At 35.1% G+C, this 20473-nt stretch overlaps 1 protein-coding gene across 3 annotated transcripts in view; it reads right to left on the reverse strand.

The window, feature by feature from the left end:
- The window catches only part of LOC126781694 (transcriptional enhancer factor TEF-1), an 82515-nt gene that overhangs the window by 5812 nt on the left and 56230 nt on the right, over window positions 1–20473 (reverse strand). For 2 of the 3 annotated variants that reach the window (XM_050506667.1, XM_050506665.1), the window contains 4 exons: window positions 12857–12986; window positions 1902–2032; window positions 1468–1566; window positions 783–823 (listed from right to left, as the gene is read on the reverse strand). In XM_050506667.1, coding sequence (XP_050362624.1) covers window positions 783–823; window positions 1468–1566; window positions 1902–2032; window positions 12857–12863 — 278 coding nt within the window. In that variant the 5' untranslated portion in view covers window positions 12864–12986. The remainder of the gene's footprint in view (window positions 1–782; window positions 824–1467; window positions 1567–1901; window positions 2033–12856; window positions 12987–20473) is intronic. The other variant, XM_050506666.1, reaches the window with a different exon arrangement.

Raw genomic sequence — 20473 nt, forward strand, 5'->3', positions numbered from 1 at the left:
GAGAGATATTAATTTTATCGGATATTAATATTGAGGGTTTTGAAAATTTTCTCCAACAATAATGTTTGGTAAAATTTATAATAACGATCAATTAAAAATAAATAAAAAATAAAATAAATCATTTAATATACATTGAACTGACATGGTCCGTGTTTTATCTGAAATCATTCATCTCAGTGTTTGAAAAGCGCCATTATGTGTCGAATGAAATTCTGACACATGTGTATGCACCGACACACATTGGAAGATTGTGGAATAAAACCTCTAGAGATGAGGCCTTTATCTATTAGTGGGACATTAAGAGGCTGCTACTTTATAGAGCCGAACTGGTCCAGTGGCCGAAGATTGCGATTTCAAACCCGGACAAGCATCACTGATTTTTCATGTGCTTATATGTGAAGTTTAAATCTTCCACATGAGTATCAACTAACAAAACAAAACTTCTCAAAAAATAGAGGATGCCTTAGCCCAGTAGTGGGATATTTACTTTACTAATAGCATATGTGAAAAGTTTGTATGTTTGCATATTTTTAGGCAATCAAGCAGCTGGATAGATTCTAATACATATAATATCCAACGCAAGTCGATTATATTATGGAATTAAATATAAGGCACTTTTTTAATTATCATTATTTATCAAATCGTTATTGCATCCACACAGACATGCAATAAGTTTTTTTTTTATAATAAAATGGTATTATTACGTATGTGTATTATTACAATGGCCTTATTACAATGGTTTTGTCAGTGCTTACACAATTAAAAAACAAAATTATACTCACTCTTGTGATGTTCCCGCTTGTAAGCCTGGCTGCCAAAATTGCTGAAATAAAAATAATTCTCAATTTACAATTGAATCACAATAAATAAAAAAATACATCAAACAAACAATAGCCCAACTTGTTAGATTCAGCAAATCGTTTACACACTCCGAAGCGTTTCCATATATCTTGAACCTTAGCGTTCACACAATCTTCTAAAATACTCCACGAGTTATTAGTGTCAATTGTCATCGCATGTTTGGTTAAAATGTTTATGATTGTGAGTTAAAATGATAAAAACAATTATATTGTAAATAATTCACAAACATTTAATTTACTTAAGTACACTAAATTAATAACGAGTTTAGTCTATGATTAAGTTAAATTAGCATTTTTCTAAGCAAAACACTTTAAATCATTACAATAATTCTGTAAGTTTCAAAACTTTTTTTTTATATTTGTAAACAAGTTTATGAATCGGGAACATAGTTTATTTTATTCTACCGCTTATCTCTCTAGAAATCGAGAAATCCGTTCAGTAAAAGACCAGAAGCCGCAAATAAACAGTTGGCAAGAGTGAAATTAAAAGCCAATTGTTATATTGATGTATATCCGTGGCGTGCATGCGGCCATGCCTTGCTAGAAGCAACACAATAAAGGCGTTTTTTGTGTGAAGTAACACAAAGGCATGCCTTGCAAAATGTACCGTGTGATGGTACGCCGGGTGCGGCAATCCCGCCACTATCTGTGCGCTAGACAGCGTGCTCATAGACTGCATCGCCTTTTCTTTCATCACACCACCGTCCTAGATTGTTTATCACCTCTTAAATCGTTACGTTTCGATCAACGGATTACTACATAATAGACAACTTCGTTTAAAATATGGAATTATTTTGTTAATTCATTTTTATAACTATTACTGCAAACGTGATTTTTTTTTTTTTAAATACACCAAACGTTGTTCTCATCTCGCGTATATATATGTAATTTTAGACAAAAATTGTCATGAAACATTATAATAAATATTAGGTACAAACTCGAGTGACGTTGCTTTATTTCATAGTGTTGTATTTAGACTCCGAAAGGTCAGGTCCTGTTTTAATTAAATTTTTATCCGAATTGTAAGAGAAAGGTGCTTACCACTTTGAGTTTGGCCTGAATTTCGCGGAGTTTCCGCCTAGCTAGCACCTGTATGTGTGATGATACTTGTTTCCTTGTGCGCGTCTTCCCCGTCCTAAGTTTTATGTATCTTGCTATAAGTTCATTTCGTCCTGTAAATATAAAAACGAACATTATTAATAAAGAAATACATTATAATATTGTAAACGATACAACGTTTTTATATTACGTTAAAAATATTCGACAAATTTTAAAAATGTCATTTACAAATAACAGTTATTCAGAAAAAGCGGCAATTGTCACAGCCCGCGAGATATTCCAAATAGTCAAATCAAAACGCTCTGCACAATGCAATGCCGGTCCAACCTCGATGCCGATCTCGTTATGAAACAATTTTCAAAATATTTTGAATAGCTATTTTCAATTATTGAAACTGCAGTCGGCCCGGAATGCGGGGTGGATCGTCAGCGGTAATGAAATATATTTTATTAACAAATCAATTATATTGAAATATTTGTAACGCTACAATTATTTTGCAGTAAATTAATTCATTTAAATGTTTCGTTAGTAAAATTTCTATACTAATACGAGTTTAAATTGAACAATGGTGTATTAATTCGAGGCTGGTATAGAACAAGACTGGGGCAGACCAAAGTAAATTGAAATCTCATTGAATTCGGGGAATGCGATGGCGACGAGAGACGGCTGGTGCGAATTTAATTAACCCCTTGCCTGCTCGTTGAGGCGTGCGTGCGTATATCTATTAATTTTCATGTAGATCGTCAGTCAAATTTTATAGATGATGAAACACGTTCAATCGCACCGAATAACATTTTTGTTTTTCAAATTTTAAACCAGAATATATGAAACGAAACAGTTTCAAATATGTAATCAATAAAATTTTATAATATTACAGACTCGAATACACCTTAAGTTCTTCGTAACTTTGTTCAAAATTAAAGTGAAAGGCAGTTGTAGTAAGTCAGCAAACAAACTTTTGAAGTCTGCTAAGTGAAAACATTCTTGAAATTGCTCTGAAATTATGGCACGGTTTCATAAAGTTTTCACGGCGGCTTTCAGGCGGGTATTAGGTTAAAATTAGTGGGGGCTACTACAGCAGCTTTTAACACGATGGGCGTGAAAAATAAACACGTCGTACGTTATTCGTCGCGTCGGAACATCCTCGGTCCACGGCGCGACATCCGCGCCCGCGAATCCCGCATTAAGAGTGCTTTCACCCGACACGTCGTGTGCATCTCTATAAATAGTATTGCAGAGAAGGATCAAGTAGAACCGTTTCTATTCGGCGACGAATAGAAAAACAAGAGATGATTATTTATTAGTTAGTTAGTTGGCTAATTTGGTCCGGTGCCAGCGACGCGCCACGCTCTTACGCACTCTGCGCGGATGAAATTGTGCGTGCAGCCGAGTGTTGCCATATATGAATATTGATTGCTTTTTTAATTGAACTGTACATTATTGTATCAATTACGAGTCATGTAAATAAAATTAAATATATCTTCTATGTCTATAATTTTTAAATTAATTTCATAAATATCGTCGCAATACGTTAGGCACATCGTCGCAATATGTTAGGCACACTTTAGACTTTATAGATTATATTATAAATTAAAAAAAATTATATATATTACTTATCATATAATAAATGCCATAAAATATTTACTTAGTAATCGATTTCACTGTGATAATAACTCTAAGGATAAAAACTTCATGGGTCATTTAGATTGGACTGCGCAAAGTTAATATATCCTTCCTGGGGCAAGGTATTCGTTTCTAAAATACAATTTCACACACATATATATATATATATATATATATATATATATATATATATCTTTAATGTTGCTTGTTAATAAATACAAATCCTATGGTAAAAATGGATTCTAGGACTAATGTTTCTTAACCTCGCTAAAGATGCAATATGACTGGGGACGAATAACTTTTAAATAATAACTCTATGGTACTCTAAGCTTGTAGATTTATATCCCATAGACCTTATTTCCTGTTAAGAAGGATTTAGAGCTTATTGGATACAAATGCCAAGCCTTATTCGTTTTAAGCAGATTTCTTTATAGTATTGTACATACAGTCTTTCTGTATAGTAATTATATACAACTTTTTCACGCGCACTCAACACATTCATATTATGATTTTCTCGCAGTAATATTAAGTAAGAATGTAGTTTTATTGTACATATTAATACTAACACTATCTCTCTATTTTTAATTTTCTTTTGATTGTATTTATTATACCTATTTATATTTATAATCAAAATTGTAATCCTGAGGCCTTACTTTAGTAACAGCCTGTGAATGTCCCACTGCTGGGCTAAAGGCCTCCTTTCCTCTTTTTGAGGAGAAGGTTTGGAGCTTATTCCACCACGCTGCTCCAATGCGGGTTGGTAGAATTCACATGTGGCAGAATTTCAGTGAAATTAGACACACGCAGGTTTCCTCACGGTGTTTTCCTTTACCGTAAAGCACGAGATGAATTATAATCACAAATTAAGCACATGAAAATTCAGTGGTGCTTGCCCGGGTTTGAACCCACGATCATCGGTTAAGATTCACGCGTTCTTACCACAGGGCCATCTCGGCTATTTACTTTAGTACTAAGTTAAAACTGTGCAATTATTTTTTTACCGCTGTTGTTTACGTGTAAATAAAAAAATAAAAAATCCCAATCATCGTTGGATTATAAATATAAATTAAGCACATTGGATCATCGGTAGATGCTCACGTTATTATTATACAATATAAAAATCATGGAATTCAAATTCGTCGGTTTCCATACAGAAAATATAAATTGAATTGTATTTCAATTGAGGAAAAGAGTGACCACTGAGTTTCTTGACGGTGGTTTCTTTACATTCAATTCAATTCTGTAACGAGACGATTCAAAAGAGCTTATAAGAGCATACTTGAATGAAGATTATTATGATTTTGATTTTGTACAGATTCTATATTTAAATTGCAGCTATTTTTAATGGCGGCGAATCCTATACTTATTATACATACATATTTTAAGACAGATAATTTATACAACGAGCGGGAAGCTATCGGAGATCCATCAGAAACACATTAACGTAACGGCTATGACCTTCCGATTGTTTTCGCTACGAGCTCTAGCGAAATACATACTCAGCACTAGATGATACTTCAATCGATATGGGTATGATTATTTACAGGAAAAAATTATATTTTAGACTAAATTATTTTAATAAACAAATACGTATATTTAGTATTAGTTGATTAAATTTTGGTAAAAATCAGTAACAGAAATCATAGCCAGCGTGTATCGTTTCTGGTGAAAAACCCACAATTTTGTTTAAAAATTCAGCTTATTCCACCTGATGGTTACGTTGTGTTTTGGGGGAATTACATGTTTCATCATGAAGCTTCATGTTCACTCCGAGTTCTAGATGAATTATAAAACCAAATGAAAAAATCAGTACTGTCGACCGGCATTTTTGAGCCTTTTTTTTTTTTTTATAGAATAGGAAGGTGGACGAGCGTATGGGCCACCTGATGGTAAGCGGTCACCAAACGCCCTTAGACATTGGCATTGTAAGAAATGTCAACCATCGCTTACATAGCCAATGCGCCACCAACCTTGGGAACTAAGATGTTATGTCCCTTGTGCCTGTAATTACACTGGCTCACTCACCCTTCAAACCGGAACACAACAATATCAAGTATTGCTGTTTTGCGGTAGAATATCTGATGAGTGGGTGGGACCTACCCAGACGGGCTTGCACAAAGCCCTACCACCAGTAGCAGTAGCCTGCGATCGTTGTTTAATTTCCCCTGTCCAATTGACCATCTCAGCTTATTCACGAATACATAACGTTTAATTATTTCGTAATACTATCAGCACCGAAGCGGTTGTGTGCGGAATTTCGATTTCAAGTAAGATAACTTTGCAAGTATCTAACGTGTTACGCTTTAAGTTTGACGTAGCTTGTATGTAATTTTCTATGAACTAAAAAACATAATTGATCTGTAGTGCAACATATTACATATAACAGCGATTCGTTTAAAAAACCATTATGAAAAAAACTAACTTAGCAAATAGTATTTGCACTGACGGTGCAACGAGACTGACAATTTAATTTGAATTATACATTCATGCCTTAATAATTCAGTTTGCCATATAAGATGACGTTTACGGTTATTGCTTCTAAGGGTCGTATCGTGAAGTAATATATACATAAGTTTCTATATCATGTAAATATGTAAAAAAGGCCATAAAAAAGGTTTTAAAAAAGGTAATTATCGATGAATCATTTTTAAAAACTATATAATGTTAATCTGGGGGTCAATACTACTTATAAATCGTCACTTTATCGCAATCGAATATAGAATCGAGATCGTATCGTAACCGTTATCAATTAGTAGAATTGGCTTCCAGTTACGATACAACTGAGGTTTAAATTCTTGTGAGGAATATAATAGGGAATGTATCGTGACGTTTCTAAATGAGTAGAATTGGTCCCCTGGTGTGAACCGTGTTCTCTATTTTAGAGAGTTTATTCTATTTTATCCTTTACGTCCAATTTTGTGTTATAAATACATGAAGTTCATAAATTATCATTAAAAAAAAACCCATTACTCATGTCATACTTGAAAATAGTGCGCTAGTTGTAAGATGTATGCTAAACAATTTCCCGAAAGTTTTTTTAACAGTTTAGTGTCTCTAGCAAAAAAAAATACAATTTTTTTTTTAAAGAAATGAGAAATACATAAAAGCCCTACTTTCTTCTTCATTTAAGAATAAGATTTAAACGGAATTATTAATATTATTATTTATCCCTCCAATTAAGCGTACAGATTGCGTTAGGAGTGGGGACGACAATAACCCAAGGGGTCAGGATCGAACCTGCGACTGTTACATCGCTAGGCGGCCCGTAAGCCAAGCGGCCTTTAGCAATATGAACGTAATAGTCCAAGTGGTTAGGACTTCCACATAGCTTAGCGGATTCGAGAATAGGTTAAGCTATTATGATTAAAAATAACCTGAAATGTTGAACGAAATTATAGATTTGCCAACGGCGACCACGTAAGGATCTTGACTGACAATTTTCTGCTTGACTACGTTTCGGTAGGTAACTATTACTCTGGGACTTTATGAAATATACAGTTTCTGAAATATTTAATCAGATATAATAATGGTCGGAACGGGCAGCTAGTAACTTATGAATGTTTTTAATTCATAATTCAACTTTCAAGGTGATCCGTTTCAGTCTTTTGTTTATTACTTATCTAGCAAATCGTCGCCATAGTTTCCGGTATAGTCGAATAGAGCCAGTATATTTCAAGATCAAACCATCTGATGGGGTTTATCTGTATTGAGCACATCCGTCAATACAAGTAGAACTAAATGCATCTGTAATAAGCATGGTGATTGCAAACCAACCCACAGGCAAAGAAATTTCCAAGAAGGGAAGCAACCTTTATAAAGCTAATCAGTGCGCCAATTCGAAACGTAATCGTTGCTGTTTAACCGTTTTCCTATTCTTCTAACATAACGATCATTTGCGGTTCGGACGAAGTTGGATCGGCATGAAATCGGGAACGTATCGAAAGCCTTGTAACAGAACTGGCCCTTATTGTAAGCCATTCACAAGCAAATCCTTTCCATTGAAGTGTTATTAACATACATTGCACATTTTTTTCAGTGTTGTAATTTGCTGTAAACGAATCATTTGGTAGGTGAAAATAAATTAATTGGTTGAAAGTTAAAGTGCCTTAGAGACTTATAGAAATTATTGTATATCTTTCATCAAACTATATAATAATATTATAAAGAGTTCTATCATATATTTATAACAGGATAGTGATAAATTTATAAAAAAAAAAAAACAAAAACAAATATGTATGAGATGTCGTTTATTTTATATTCTTAGGAAAAATATTCGTTGATACAATTTTTGGTAAAACAATTTAATTCGTTCAATGCTAACTAGTACTATTCGTACATCAGACATGCACCGCCAATATGTAATAGCATTAAAGTTTTTCATTTAGCTAGAGGAATAGCAAATGTTAAATGTTAAAAAGAGGGTCGTTTTCAATAAAAGAAACATTACGAGCGGCGATAGAAGCGTCGGGTCAGAATTTCACGCTGACCCAAACAGAAGATATGCAAGGCGAATCCTCGCAGAAGGGTTGAGTTTCGACGGTCTAAGGAGGATTTCTCGGGAGACAATCGGGAGTTATGCCTTCGGGCGGGGCGCTAAACGAGGGGCGCGGGAGAAGGGGCGGGCCTTCTTTATATTTTCTTACTGCGTTCGCCGCCTAGCGGCGCGGCCGGGCCCCTTACACGCTCGCTCGCTCACTAATTGCGCATTCTTCGCATAGTTTAGCCCTCCCGGCGAACCCCTCGCCTGCCGCCCCCCGGACCACGTGAAGCCGTGCGCCGACGAAACTTTCATACTCCCAGGATATTGAGCGGTTTTGAATGTCTTAACTCACGAACGCGCCTGCAGCGGTGCCGCCAGTGCTGGCTTTGTAGGCAAACTGTTTCCAACAACTCACCGCATCGTTCGAGCTACGCGAAATTACTGCTCACTTGTCTCTATGACAAGGTAAAGTCCTCTCAGCGCTGCAATAATGCACCGTCTAACGGCTCCATAACTTATTATTGATACACCGATCCGATGCGTGTAATGCCTTTAGATATTCAGAAACTTTGATAGTGACTTTCGAGTGTTGTTCATTGTTTTGCAAATTAATTGATATTGTGTACAGCATAGTAACTCGTTTCTAATTGGTTGTTGACGAAACTGCCATTCTTTAAGCATTATTTTTTAAAATTAATTTAAAAATCGAATGATTTTTTTTATTTATTAACACAAATGTAATAAATGATCGCTTATTAGATATAATATATCTCCATTGTAACGATATTCAAACATATCGTCTATGAAAATGTAAGCGTATGTTAATACAACAGCTGAATCCTTATCTCAACAACAGCAATAAAACTACAAAGTGTAAGGTAGTATCGGGAGTGTAGTGAGGAGTTTTCAAAGATTAGCGGGCGAGGGTGTGACGGACGACAGGCGGTGACGCACTCAGGGCTAGATTAAGCCGAGCCGACACGTCCGCGAGTAATGCGCCCATATATTGTCCGGACGAGCGCGCCCGCAATTATGTACCATGTTCTTTTACAACTGCCCCTACCATAATAAATTGCTTGACAAATATCATTGAACATGTTATATGATCCGTTATGAGTTTTGATGTGCAATATATACAGCAGTGTCACATTGAGCGACTACTTGTTAACATTTATGATCTTCTGCTATTGCATCAAGATTATTAAATTGCTCTTAATTCTGTACAACAATCATTTATAAATAATAATGATTATTAAACGGTATAAATAAATTTAAATTTAGTAATATACGATTTTTTTGCTTCTTACGTGGTTACAATAAAAAAACGTTAATTTAAACAACAAAATTCACAGTGCATTACGTAACGCCGTTAAAAGGATTATTTCCGCAGAGGCGATAAGATTAAACCGGCACATTTCTTTGCGTCTATTAAATCACTTAAGGTGGACACATCGCTTGCGGTAGATTTGTTTAGCAATTCCATCCACCCGGTCCGACCCGGGAGCTCGGGTCCTTTAATTAAAGCCGGGCGGTATAATGTTGGAGCTTGACGCGAACTTAATGTGCGTCCGGCGGATAATGGCAGTGGCTGCCTTTAATTGTTCCACGTCAATTGTACCAGTAACATACGGGACAATAGCGAGTCTCCAGAAAGTTACTGCTAGCTTTCAGTCGTTCCAAAATTAAATGTTATATTATACACCAAAGGAATCTCGAATCGTTTGTTTAACTGAATTATAACTTTATTATCGTTGGTGTGGTTATACCCATAACCTTGGAAATGGCGAAGCTAGTTTTGCAAATAAACGCTTAAAATATTTGTAATGTTATTGACATTAGACTAGAACAATTTATTAGTTATTTTTACTATATACATATAAACCTTAATTACCAATTTTGAAATCAATAATATTGTAACGAAATTATTTTAGAAATTAGTGATTAGTATGGGTGTTCACTTTGGTATTTGTCAGGTCGTAAATAGTCCTTTGATACGGTATATCGTGCATTGCTTGCGAAATTATAATCAAATCCTCCTGTGTTTATGATGGTAATTCAGACATCAGTCAACATTCAACACTCATTTAAATAAATAAATCAGTGTTAAATGTTGACATTGATCAGTGTTTTTAGTAACAGCCTGTTAATGTCCCACTGCTGGGCTAAGGCCACCTCTCCCTATCGAGGAGAAGGTTTGGAGTTTATTTAAGTTACTACTTAAAATACTGATCAATATCTTGTATTGAATTTATGAAATTGCCATTCTACATAGAAATACTCAATCAAAATTTATATTATGAAAAGTATAATTATACGTAATTAATCGAAGTATTGGCCATAATAGTCGATGCAGTTTCGTAATTTTATTGGAAATAATTGTTGTTATTGCAACGAACGATTGTTTACAAATTCTGAGAGCAGATGAAATCGATGAATTCTTTATAAATGTTTTTCATCGATGTTAAACTTTTTCCTGTAATATGTATGTAACATTCGAAAAACATAGAAACAAAGGTATGCTGAGTATGATGATGCAATTTTTTTTGTAATATTGGACGTTCGTGTATTGTGGTTTATTAGAGAGCTACAAATATTTGACGTGAGTAATTATCAAGTCAATTATAGTTTACAAATCTGGAAAATTCTTTTCAACAGTACAAGCATCAAGTAGATCACAGCAAAGTTCGGCAGCATGCTGTACCAGATCACAAGAAGCAGCGAGCCTTATAGCGCAGCACAAGTTCTTATAGTTACAAACAAGTTTGCTCCATTCATTTTTCGTTTGAAACATCCTCCAGCCGTCCTACCAGATATGCCAAAAATGACCAGCTCTATTTTTATAATTTGTTAATTTCTCAGTTCTCCTTATTTAGGTCCCATTTAACCAATAAAACATTTTTTTCTGTTGTCTTATTCAGTGAGTTGAACCGGCATCGACTTAATTTTCCTAATTTGAACAAAATAATCAGTATCGTTTTGTGACATGTTTTGTTTCAAATGGCGCTGGTAACTATGACGTGGTTTAAAATCAATACGAATTCCACGATCACCTTCAATTCTTGATTATTGACTTTAGTCTCAGGCGGTGCACGAGGCTCAACCAAAACAAAAACGTCATCGTTCATTTACGTTACCTGGTTCATATACATCGTTTATAGCGCATTAATTCTCTGCTGTATAACGATATATTTTTTAAAGACGGCCTGAAATCAATAGAACAATTGCTTCTTTTTTAAGTAAATTTATAATTGTTATGTAATATCATTTTGAATTTAGAACATTAGAATAGCAAGTCAAATGTAGACATCTAACCTAGACAGGTTTAGGAAATGGCTTACTTGATTTTGAAAGAGATTCGTAAGATTCGTCGTACAAACAATACAAGAAATATTGGAAGACATTTCGATGTAGAACGGGTTTTATTATATGCATAACAACATGGACTACTTAATTTTTGTTATTTAACTGATAACGGGATCATCACATATATAGGTTTTGATACGAAAACATTAAATGAAGTTACAACTAGCAGCGTTTAATTGACGCTATCTCTCACCGTTATACTGTAAACTAAGATTATCTAAAGAAGCAATATTAGCGATGCTGTCGGATAAAAAAAAGACATCTAAGATACAAATTACACTCAAAACACTCAGAATCTTGGCAATATTCCTAACGCTGAAGTCATGCACGATCACGACGATTATAACCTTTATCCATTTATTTTTGAAAGTGTCTCAGAAAGTAGTTACTCGAAACACGAGAGATTTACTCCGGCTGTTAATTTAGTGAAGGGAAAAGGCTTCTTTCGGCAATCGTCACGTAATGTTAACGAGCTTCCTTAGTTAACAGTGTAGCGTGAAAAAATTCCCCCTCGCCCTTCAGTTTACAGAAACTGAGCTTACATTACAATCATCAGTCTCTGTTAAAATTAGGTCGATTTTACTGTCAAGGTTTTATTGCTGTGATAAATTAACTAATTCGTTAGGATTCATTTTATTTCAATAAATAAAAGATAACAATTTCACTAAAACTGATTAAATATTTTATTTACAATTTTTTTATATATATATTTTTCGAAATCTTCGCTTGAAATGATTATTAAAAAAGTCTAAAGCAACATTAATCCAATAAAAAGTCTTTCAAAGATTTATTTCCTTCGCTCCTACGTTTTCCGCTAACTGAACCATTTTAAAAATAAACAAGTGTTGAAAACGGGACATGTGTTCTGAACTAGTTCGCGAATTTCGAAGATTGCAGGCGAGATTGAACAAAAGCCGCGACTCCAGCTTCCTCGAATCGACGACACACCGATCGAGAGAGATAATAATTGTCGGTTCACGTCTTTCCGTGGAATCCTATTGCGCAAACCGCTTTGTCGGCTCACATCAATACCTACCGTGCCTTTTGTCTCGTGCTACACCATTGTTCATTTTAGGAATGGCCTTGATAGCAATTCATAATTCAATTAAATCGACATGTTCGCATTCATATTAGAAAGTTACATAAACAAATGACGGCTGATTGCGGTGAGTAAGACCAAGAATGACCCAGATAATGGTTGCATTGTTTATGATGATGACAATATTTGACTAATAATTTGCCGTTGTTAAAAAAATTTGGATATTTCTTTAAATAAACTTGACTGTACTTACAGTTACAAATAATAAACAGTTATTCTCATAAAATCTCCAGCTCTCTCTTTATCTCCCATAATCTTACTTGTGTGAATTGAATTGAGTAGTTATTCAACTCTCTCTTGGTAAATTGACAATAATTGCATTATCAATATACCAAGCAATCCTGTAAGGTGATCTAGCATGTCCGGACTCACCGTACATCTTGCCCTCATCGGAGAGGATGATCTTTCGCCTGCCGCACGGAGGGTATATCGCAAGGGCCTCCTGGAAGCTCTGTTCAATGTCAGGAGACCAGACTCCCTCCGCGTCCGCCGCCGATAAATCCTAAGAACAGAAATTAATCATATGTAAATTATATAAAATCGTATATACGTAGATTTTACTTACTTACACTTACTGCTTACTCGTATGTAAATTAGCTGGTTTAATTAGTCTTAGTTTTGTTTTGTTTTTGTTTAACCACATGATTTGCCTTAATTTAATACATGGAGATATAGAAATGAATAACCTGTTCCAATCTTAAGAGGACAAAAGACAAAAAAAACAACTCTAGATTCAATTGACGCGGTATCATTGGTCGAGATCTTGAATAATCTATGGCATTAATTATTGATTTGAGTAAAATTGGCGTTTTGAATGTCGGCGAAGTTGTTATCGGAACTTTGGAAATAAAATTAATGTATAAGTAGTTAAGTGTAAACGTGTTGTATTATAAATATGGATCTGTTAATCAAGAAATTGTAGTGAATAATATAGCGAGATATTAAAAAAGATATTTAAAAATCGCTGCGAAGGTTTTTATCTTTTTTTAAAATATATTATAGGTAGGCGGACGAGCATATGGGCCACCTGATGGTAAGTGATCACCAACGCTCATAGACATTGGCGTTGTAAGAAATTAACCATCGCTTACATCGTCAATGCGCCACCAACCTTGGGAACTAAGATGTTATGTCCCTTGTGCCTGTAATTACACTGGCTTACTCACCCTTTAAAACGGAACACAAGAATACCAAGTTCTGCTGTATGGCGGTAGAATATCTGATGAGTGGGTTGTACCTACCCAATCGAGCTTGCTCAAAGCCCTACCACCAGTGAAATCTTTACTCCTTCTTCTATTGGAATAGGTATGGCAATGTTATATAACAAAATAAAATACGTATAACAGTTTTATTTTCATAAATAAGTTATTAAAAAACATTTGACAATAAACAAACAGTTAAAAAGCTGTATTATTAATTATAATTTTCATTATAAATCTCATAAACTAGATTATTAATAAAACGGTTAAATTAGAATGTATCAACGTCCTATACGAGCGTAAATTTCTCGTCATTAAAATATTGCGGGCGCAATTTATCCCCTTCTATATAGGTGATTTATTATGTCCTTCTATATTAATATTGTGGCTTATGTAATGGATGTAGCTAAATTGATATTGGTTTTCGTATATCTGAATAATAGTGGTCTTAGGGTTCTCTTTGTAAGGTCGTGGGGTTAACCGCTCCGGACCTTGAACTTCGATCCTTCAGAACTAGTATTCGCGTTCAAATTAAATGGCGATTGACACCTTAAATCGTACAGGCTAAATTAATTATACGTTTGGTCGCTAATATAGTGAGGCCGAGCGAGGATAGAGCTCGTTTCATATGACTCGACTAGAACTGACGCTTTCTGTTTCATTTGTTTTCCACTCAGTTGACAATTTCTGTTTGCAAATCACCTACGATTAAACAAAATTGTACCAATTTTTGTTGATAACTTAAGGTTACAGAAAATTATGTCACTAATGCATGTTCATAACAGAAAAGATGCCAATTTTTCTTGTCTTGTTTTGTGGACCTATACAAGTAATACGCAAAGTTTTTCATTTATTTAACTACTTTTTATACGTTAAAAAAACATGCAAAATAAAGGTCAAAATAGAATTGAGTATAAATGGTTAACTATAAATAATACGCGTAGTATTTATTTGAAAAAAAATATTGAATACGCATAATTTTCCATTTTACATGTTAATACATATTACAATTATGCAATATTCGAACGTAGTTAAGTCTTAAAAGGTAAAAGAAATTATAAGCACGCGTCATTACAATTGGCTAATGACATCGATATTTAATAACTTAATTTAATATATAAAACAAATGCGATGTTTTTTACATCATCTATACGAATATTTAAAATGCGATATTAACTCTGCCTGTCTGTTGCACTTTCACGGTTAGAACGCTGAACCTATTTTGATAATTTTGATATGAAGCAAGCTTAACTTCAAGGATTTTATAGGCTACTTTTTTTATAACAATACATCTCTCTATCACCAACATTTCTCAGCCCGGTGACGCTGTCGAGGCCAATTGGGACATCAGTAACAGGTCCATTCGAAAAAAAAGGCCAGCATCTTCTCCCTTATCTAACATGAAGCGAAGCCGCGGGCGAACATTGGTTATAGTAACAGCCTGTGAATGTCCCACAGCTGGGCTAAGGCCTCCTCTCCCTCGAGGAGAAGGTTTGGAGCTTATTCCACCACGCTGCTCCAATGCGGATTGTTGGAATACACGTGGCAGAATTTCAGTGAGATTCGACACATGCATGTTTCCTCACGATGTTTTCCTTCACCGTCAAGCACGAGATGAGTTATAATAACAAATTAAGCACATGAAAATTTAGTGCTTACCCGGGTATGAACCCCGGATCATCGGTTAAGATTCACGCGTTCATACCACTGGGCCATCTCGGCGAACACTGGTTATATAAAATTAAAATTGTACGTTTCTCAAAAATAAATAATAACAATTAAAAAAAGTTTACCTTTAGATGTAAATATTAACAAACATTGATATCGACTGTAACAGATTGAAATGCTAATAATAAATATATTTAAGTTTAAACCACAAACATCTGTCCCGCTTAAAGGACGTTCAAAGAAATATTAATCTATGACAAAGAAATAATAATCTATACAGCTCGATCATCTGCTGCGCAACCTGGATTCACCCAAATAGGTTGAATGGATTTAAACCGGATTCTCATTGTTTAGTTTAGTGCTCACGAGAGTGATTTAGCGGTTTAGTCTATCTTAGCTATTTCCTCCCGTATTCATCGCTTGATATGTTGTGCAGGGTATTCAGTAGTTATTTGAAGTAAGACGTTTTATCAAAACACCAACATTTATTTCTATATGTAACGTTAATGTTGTTATGCTTTATTGTATTTTTCTTAAAAAATAAGACTGAGCGATGCGTGGAACGCAACGTTTTATTGGCAACTTTTTTGACGCAAACAGTTTCTGAGTTATACGTGATTTAGTTCGTTTTATATAGAATGTAAATAAGCAAGCCTTTGAGAATTAGTGATATTTATGTATATTTAATGTATGTACATAAATAACACAATGACATTAACTGCATAATTTGTGTTAGCAAATCATTATTACAATTAGACAGGTTTGTATTCAGCGACCTTCGTGTATTAATTAATAGGGTCACGGTGCAATCGAGTAAGTTTTCGAAAAACAAAAAAAAAGTAAGTCAAGTCAAATTAAAAAGATTAAATTGCCCGTTCGATTTCGACTAAACGAGATATTGCAATTATTGCCTTAAATAAACGGACCGGAGCCCCATTCCTTCTGTATATGGTATCGATAATTTTAAAAATATAAAACGCGATAAACAGTAATTAACTTTGATACGAATACTATCTACAATAAAAAAAAAACATTTTGAATATTTTTAGTTTGTAATCTGATTTCGCAAAGCGTTAATATGTATTCGTGTTTATTTTTAACTTTTAACTCGTAAATGGTCGAGGTGTCCTGTTATGGACTTTTTTTAAAATAATAAATAATTTTTTTATTAAAAAGATTTACGCAAAACGAATAAGGAATTTCCATACGTAACGTGTTTATTCTACCACGCTTTTCAATGCAGGTCAGTTGCAGAATTTCACTGACAGGTGCAAGGCACTTGAAAACTCGTGTTTGAATTACATATTCATCAAAGAATTCAATTCGGTAAAGAGGACATTTTTTTACAAACGATTTCGACGAGCGAAAAATTAATGTCTTTTACAGGTGTTTAATAAATCAAAATATTAATGTTTTTAATGAGTCACCGGTTCGAAAACACAAATACCCAGACATACAGTATGTATTTAAAAAAGAAAAATATCCTGGGACATTTTTCACACACGGCCATCTACATAGATATAGATATAGATAATTACACCCAGACTCAGGACAAACAGACATGTTCATGCACACAAATATCTGTCCTGAGTGGAAGTCGAACCCAAAACCTTCGGCGTGAAAGGCCATTCACCAACCACGCCAACCGGCTCGTCATCGTCATAATCTGTTTTAATAAGAACACAATAATTGTCGTATTTTTAAATGTATAACTCAAAAGTTACTCGATATAATGCATGAACTCTTTCACAAAAAATGCACAAAAATTTGGACGAATTTCCAATAAAAGGTGCACTTCCGTCGCATCCGAAACGAGTATATATTAATAATTATTAATTATTATTAATATTAATTATTATTATTATTATTAATATAATAAATATATAAAGGTTATATATAAAATAGACTTTAATTTTAAATGAATTAGTTAGTTTTTATAATATAATATAAACGATGATATCACCGCTGAGCATTAATAAACATATACTTATATAAAATAAAAACGTTCAACAGACTGATTTGCAGTCATAAGATTTTTTTCCAAGATATAAACAATATTAAGACTTAGTGTTAAGGGTGAATGGGCCAGTGTAACTACAGGTCCCTTGTATCCCTTTTTGTTGTCCAAATCTTGGTTGGAATCGTTAATATTTTTTTCAGCACCAATGTTTATAGGCGGCGGTGATCACTTATTATCAGGTCGACTTGTTAGTCTGCCTAGTATAATAATAATAATAATGTCCTCCAGACCGATTTCGGCCATGGCGGCTAATCTTAAGAAAGATTACCCAACTATATATATATATATATATATATATATATATATATATATATATATTATAGAGAAGATATTATAGTGCACAAGTGTGTGCGCAAACACAGGTGGACTCTCTATTCCCTAACTCTCATAATCCAATGGGATGGCAATCCGACACGACCGGAAAGAGTTCAGGCGCAGGACCAACGGCTTTACGTGCTTTTCGAGGCACGGGAGTGAACACACTTCTAACTTCCAGACTCCGGGCTGCTACTGAGAATTTATTGACAGAAAAACACAATAACTTTTTATTGACCCGACCTGGGAATCGAACCCAGGACCTCCGAGGCTGCGGCCTTACATCAAACCACTAGACCAACGAGGCAGTCGAAAGGCAGGCTGCCTAGTATACAACAAAAAACAACTGTTTGCAATTTTTGACAATTAGACTATATTTAACTAATCCCAATGCGGAGAACCTACTTATTAATTCCACCGTCAACTTTAGTTTTTTGCGATAACTCGGTTCGTCCGACATAAACCTGTTAACAACATAATATAACATCTCGAGTAGTAAACTAAATAAATACATGAATCAGAATTTATTTTTAACAATTCAGCACACGTCTTATTAGTATTTCAAAGAATAACTTATTCACATATCAATGCACGACCACTATTAGTTCCTTTTACACGAAGGAAGTATTTTCTGAAAATTTGATCCCCTAATATAAATAGAGGGTTTGAAAGTTTTTATGATATGAATGATGCGAACGAATCCGCGGGAAAAGCTCTAGTGCAATTATATGTGTTTAACGCTTCGATATATCGTAGCATTCCCGCCGAAATGCACTATTGTAAAACATTACACGTTTCGTCTCGGTAATAGTGTGTCGGTATATCACAGAGACCAGATGCTATTAACATCTGCCTGTAAGCAAACATATTATGAAAGTTACAGCTAGCTGAAGTAATACGTTTTTTTTTTCACAAAACCCGCTAAAACTTCGTGTTTACGGACACTTAAGTTTTTTCACTTTCATAGTAACGGTTTTAATTTGACGAGCATTCTTGTCTAGCACTTTTATAAGAATGCTCAATTAATAATGGGTCCGACTATAAGTAATAAAAGTAATTAAACATTATTGAACTTATATTATTTTTTCTTTAATACTTTTTCTCCTTTAATATGTCAAGTTTAAAAAATATTTTCTATCACTTGTTGATGGAATTTCCCAAAACAGAATCAGAGAAAGTTACTATTAAATAATTTAAAAGTATGTTTGGTCGGTATTGGGTTGGTTCAAAGCATCCTATCAGATCCTTATAAGAATCTAGAATGCTGTTAGATTATTATCAAATAGTATTATTAATATTGTTATAAAAATGTAAAAGGGACTGACGTAGCTATCAGGAAAAACGTCCCGAAATTAAATTTAAAAAAATAGTGTCTAAAGCAAATGTGCTTTTATAAATTAGCTAAATTTTAAAATTGCGCTGTAACATGAGCACACAAATAAGTTCGAAGACGAAAGCGAAGAGGTGCGTCATTGTAATTAATAGAGCCGGTTCTATTCGCAAAAGAAAATAAAAATAACGCCGCCCGACTCCTCCGAGCGGGAGCGCACGTTCATACGAAATATCGTGATTCACTTACTCGCAACCAGCGCTTCTGAATATGTTCCAAGCTAATATTTGTACGTTCATGCAAACGTGCGGTTTCGCGAGACTGTTAAATTATTACTATAAAATATTATAAGGGAAAGCAAATATAGGTTTTATGTTTTTGTATTTAAATATTAACTGTTTTGTTTTGTTATTTTCATCTAGTGGTTAAGCTTAAGCGGCTACAGATGTCAAGATTTCGGGTTCGATTCCCAGTTGAGGTAACAAGGAGGACTGCGTTTCTTCTGTCAAGAAATTCATCTGAGCTGGACGGATTTAGGAAGTTAGCAGTGCTGCGCTCTCGGAAAGCGCTTGATCTTTTTTCGGTCCAATTGATGTCCAATCGGACTCCAAGAGTAAAATAGTGAAGCAATTGTGTACACACATCAATCAATCAAATCAATCAACAGCCAATCGTTGTCCACTGCTGAACATAGGCCTCTCCCAAGGTGCGCCAAAGCTCCCTGTCCTCCGCCTTCCGCATCCAGTTGGTGCCCGCCACCTTCTTAAGGTCGTCGGTCCACCTGGCTGGAGGGCGCCCTACGCTGCGCTTGCCGATTCGCGGTCTCCACTCTAGGACTCGTCTGCTCCAACGGCCATCGGTCCTACGACATACGTGACCAGCCCACTGCCACTTCAGCCTGCTAATTTTGCAAGCTATGTCGGTGACTCCGGTTCTTTTCCGGATAATCTCATTTCTGATCTTATCCTTCAAAGATACTCCGAGCATAGCTCGCTCCATAGCACGCTGAGCGACTTTGAATTTGTGGACTAGTCCCGCAGTTAGTGTCCACGTTTCGGCACCGTATGTCATGGCAGGTAAGACGCATTGGTTGAAGACTTTCGTCTTCAAACATTGCGGTATAGACGACTTGAGGACTTGACGAAGGTTGCCAAATGCTGCCCATCCCAAGCGAATTCTTCGATCGGCTTCCTTCTCGAAGTTGTTCCTACCGACTTGTATTACCTGTCCTAGGTAGGTATATTCACTAACAACTTCGAGAGGTTTCCCCTCGACGTATATCGGTCCCGGCACGACATGCCTATTGAACATGACCTTGGTCTTGTCCAAGTTCATACCGAGACCGACACGCCGGGAAGACTCGCCTAGGCTACGCAGCATTTCGGTGAGTTGTTCCAGCGACTCTGCTATGATGACGATATCGTCGGCAAATCGAAGGTGTGAGATGTACTCGCCGT

The sequence above is a fragment of the Nymphalis io genome, chromosome 4, assembly GCF_905147045.1.
Source record: "Nymphalis io chromosome 4, ilAglIoxx1.1, whole genome shotgun sequence".
Lineage (NCBI taxonomy): Eukaryota > Metazoa > Arthropoda > Insecta > Lepidoptera > Nymphalidae > Nymphalis > Nymphalis io.